The sequence below is a fragment of the Penaeus monodon genome, chromosome 2 (genome assembly GCF_015228065.2).
Source record: "Penaeus monodon isolate SGIC_2016 chromosome 2, NSTDA_Pmon_1, whole genome shotgun sequence".
NCBI classification, from domain to species: Eukaryota; Metazoa; Arthropoda; class Malacostraca; order Decapoda; family Penaeidae; genus Penaeus; species Penaeus monodon.
In genome coordinates this window covers 32,713,963-32,718,210 of record NC_051387.1, presented here as the reverse complement: position 1 = coordinate 32,718,210, position 4,248 = coordinate 32,713,963, and the positions used below count along the sequence as shown (strand labels likewise).

The 4,248-nt window shown below is 42.8% G+C and overlaps 1 protein-coding gene across 1 annotated transcript in view; it reads left to right on the top strand.

Moving 5' to 3' along the window:
- Positions 1–354: 354 nt before the first annotated feature.
- The window catches only part of LOC119582489 (protein kinase C-binding protein 1-like), a 47,956-nt gene continuing 44,062 nt past the window's right edge, over positions 355–4,248 (top strand). The window contains exon 1 of the mRNA XM_037930780.1: positions 355–527. Coding sequence (XP_037786708.1) covers positions 415–527 — 113 coding nt within the window. The 5' untranslated portion in view covers positions 355–414. The remainder of the gene's footprint in view (positions 528–4,248) is intronic.

Genomic DNA, 4,248 nt, shown 5'->3' with positions numbered 1-4,248 from the left:
GGATACTTTCAATATTATATTGTTTTTTATTTAACTTATTATTTACTTAAAGCACTGAAAAATATAAACTTAATTTTTGATACGGCAGCAAAACCTTGTTATCCACAGATTTGTATATTCACAGGTAATAATTGTATGCCAAGCAGTTTAGCTTTTGGGTCCAGTGAACAGGATGTATAGTATATACCATACCACATAGTTTTCAATTTCTGTTTTTCATACATCAGCCAGAAATCATCCTCTACTAATAGTAATACAAGAGAATGATTGATATTGGCTAAGATCATATTATGCCACCTCAGGAGCCATAACTACAATTTGTCATATATTATTTTTTGTGTAATATTTCAGGACTATCAGAATGACAACTACTGCTGGGAATGCCATAGAGAAGGTGTTTTTATATGCTGTGAAATGTGTCCAAGAGTGTTTCATCTCAAGTGTGCTGGAATGGACAAAGAACCAGAAGAAGACTGGGCATGTAGTGAATGCCATGCTGTTATGCAGGCAGAAAATATTGAAAATAGGTAAGTAAAAGAAGTGATTAACCTTTATATATCTATTATTGTGTGTGAATAGGAAAATGAGGCTAATAGTGTTTTTGAACTTTATCATATTCTTAAAGGATGAGACTGTCTGTGTTTGTTGTGTGTTTATTTGTCCCATAAAGTGCCCACAAAGGAATTTAAAACAGATTAAAGCCCATAAAAAAAGAGAAAACTTGCACATCTTTCACATATTTTCTCACTTTGTGCATGCACTTGTAAATCTTTTCTTTACAGTGGCAAACAGTCACATGTACAAGGGTTTAGTTTTATTTTATACTTGTATTTATTCTCTAGAACTTACAATTTAGGATTGCCAAAGGGATTAGGTTGAATATTCAGTTCGGAAAAGCAAGAAATTCAGGAATCTTGGGAATTGCTTTCCTTATAATTATATATTCTATATTGGCATTAGAATTCTTGGCATGATGCAAGGTATTTATCTCATCTTTTTTTATATTTGACCGACAGACTTTCTTTTATGTTATCTAATACTCCTTTTGGTGATCCCATTTTAATAGTTCCATTTACTTGAAAAATTATGAATAAAGGAGACTGAAAGAAAAGACTTGAAAGTATCTTTTTAACATAGACCCATCTTTCTCTTGCAATAGTTTGAGATAAATGTCACTGATTTTTTTTTTTTTTTTTTTTTTTTTTTTTTTTTTTTTTTTTTTTTTTTTTCATTATTGAAAAGACACTGAGTGTCCATTATTGGATCTTTATTCTTTTTAATTCGACTATAGAAGATGTTACGTGAAGTTGCAGGTTTAAAATAGGCTGGGCAGGATAAAGCATAATCAAAAAGAGGACCACACATGGATGTTTTACCATGGTTAAAATAGGATAAACTAGACCAGGTTTTTATTGTATATTATACAAAAATATATTGTGTGAGCTAGATTAAGTATTCATAACTCCAGTGCAGGTTCTTTGCATTGCAGTTATGATGGAGTTCAATGTAAAATTGTCATTATTTCTGGAAAGAAGGCTTCGGTTTAGTAAGATAGGGGAGGAAGGGGAGTATGGAAGATCAGGGGGGAGAAAGAGAGTTGGACGAGGAAGAGCAAGGATAGAGGGAGAGAAAGAGCAGCAGAAAATGAGCGAGAAAGTTTGAAAATATGGTTGCGTGATTTATACCGTTTTTATTTAGGTTAACAGGTTCACGTTTTAAGATATTTCTAATGATTGATTAAACAGGAATGCGTTCTTAAGTGTAGACTAGTAAGAGTAATCGTAGTGACTTGCAGTGGAGACGCACGAAACTCTAGTTGAAGTTGGCGGCGTGATGCAGTAACTAGGGAATTTCAGGAAAGAAGTTTGTAGCACGGTGACATCATACCGGTTGGAATTTCGCATGGGTTGGTTGACCGCCCATTAAGAACAGGCGTGTAACCATGGAATCGCGGAATCTTGCCGATTTAGATCATCTGATTCATGGCTCAATACCGTGCATTTTCCCCATGCGCCGATGTTGAAGGCGGGCTGTTATCCGAGTTTGCAGCGTTGGCCACGTCACGGCAACACAACAAAGGCTGCCGTTGTGCTGGCGGTCAGTAGGCCACCCGTAGCCAATGAGATTATCACTTCTTCCTGCCTTTCTCGCGCCTTGCTTACAAATGGCGAAGGGCGGGGAAGGAAAACCACGGGATTGGAGCATTGGGGCACTATCCAGTCTCATTTATGGATGAGAACTATGTGAAAGCAAGGGTGTTGTGGAGTAGCAGGTTTGACTCGAGCATGTAATCAGGTATGGTGATGAATGCGAGGGCGTGGGGGCGGGGGCGAGGGCGAGAGAGGGGTGATCGGTGGGTGGGTTGCATGGGCGGTATGACGGACGAGGTGGCTGAACATGTTGATAATGCCACGGGTCACGAAATATTTTACAAGAGGCCTGCTGCAATGTCGTCTTGCATTTCGTGGATGAACATGTAAATCGGTGTAGTCACATCCACTGATTAGCGGAACACGGATACGAATTTCTGGAAGGCCGTGAATCGTTGTTTGATCATGGAAAGCGGGCGCCGTAACATGACTAGAGAAAGTGGTTTGTAAGCGGTGTTGGTGTGGCGGGAGCCGCAGCAAGGCGTACCTCCCCTCGTAGCCCGGGGTCCGCGGCCTCAGCTGCTGCGGCGCCTGCGGCCTCACCTTGCGGCCCACGAGATCGATGTGGCATCCTTGACCCTTGATTGGTCAAACTGCAGCTATGGGAGGGCTCCGGGCAGATTGAGGGGACCATTCGGCCTAGTCATGGATGTAACTATGCTCTTTATAGACTTGGCTAACATTTTGGCCAGATGCCAGAGATCAGACGCACTTCGATAACCAAATGTTGTGCAGCAACTCAAGCAGGTGGTGTAAAAAAACAAAGAGAAGCAGTCTTTTCTCACGCTCATTGTCACCGAAAACAAAATTCACATGAGAATGACGCCATCAGAACTGCAAATTAAAAGTTGCCCGTTCGTGGACACGATGCGGCACAGCCCCTTGACAGCGAGATTTTATTAGCGCGCGGATTCGGTGGCTCACAGCCTTGCTATTCCCTTCTTCTCCCTCGGCCCCCCCTTTCCCATTTCTGGCCGCCCTCCCGCGCTCCGGGATGTGAGGGCCGCGGGCGGGATGGGTGGTGTGTCGGGGCCAAGGAGCGTGACGGGGGTGGGGGTATGTCGTGGGGAGCGCTGGCCCGGCCCGCCTACCCTGTCTTTATGGCTCGTAAACCACCATCACCTTCACTATCGCCACGCTCCCACACATGCTGCCAGACTCATTGTCAAGCGATCGGGACGGCGTTTGCTCCCGCGCCATTCTTTGCCGGCCGCGCGCTTAGGAAATACCAAAATGAATTTTCCTTTACATTCCCTGATTTATTCAGCATTTTAATACATATACTTAATTCCTGTGTAAAGAGAAATTTGTGATTTAAATAATTTTACCTTTACATTTCCCATACCACTACTCACATTCATACCCATCCACACTTTCACTCACTCACTCACACACTCACTTAACCACTCATCATACACTCTTACCCTTACCCACTCACTTAACCACTCATCTGCTTATTTATTCACCCACTCATTCACTTAATCACTCAATTACTCATCCACTCACCCACCCACCCCACCTACCTACCCACCTACACATCAGCCCACCTACATAGCCATACATGAGCCCAACACGTGTACCCACCCATTCCATCACGCCCACCCACCCACCCACTCACACTCATTCAGTCTCATGCACACGCACACGCACACGCAAACACACACACACACACACACACACACACACACACACACACACACACACACACACACACACACACACACACACACACACACACACACACACGCAAATACACACACACGCAAATACACACACAAATACACACACACACGCAAACACACACACACACACATACGCACACACACAAATACACACACACAATACACACACACACACCCACACAACACACACACACACACACACACACAAAACACACACACACACACAAAGACACACACACACACACCACAAACACACACAAATACACACAAATACACACACACCAAATACACACACACACAAATGCACACACACACAAATACAAATACACACACACACAAATACACACACACAAACAAATACACACACACACACACAAATACACACACACACACACAAATACACACACACATACACA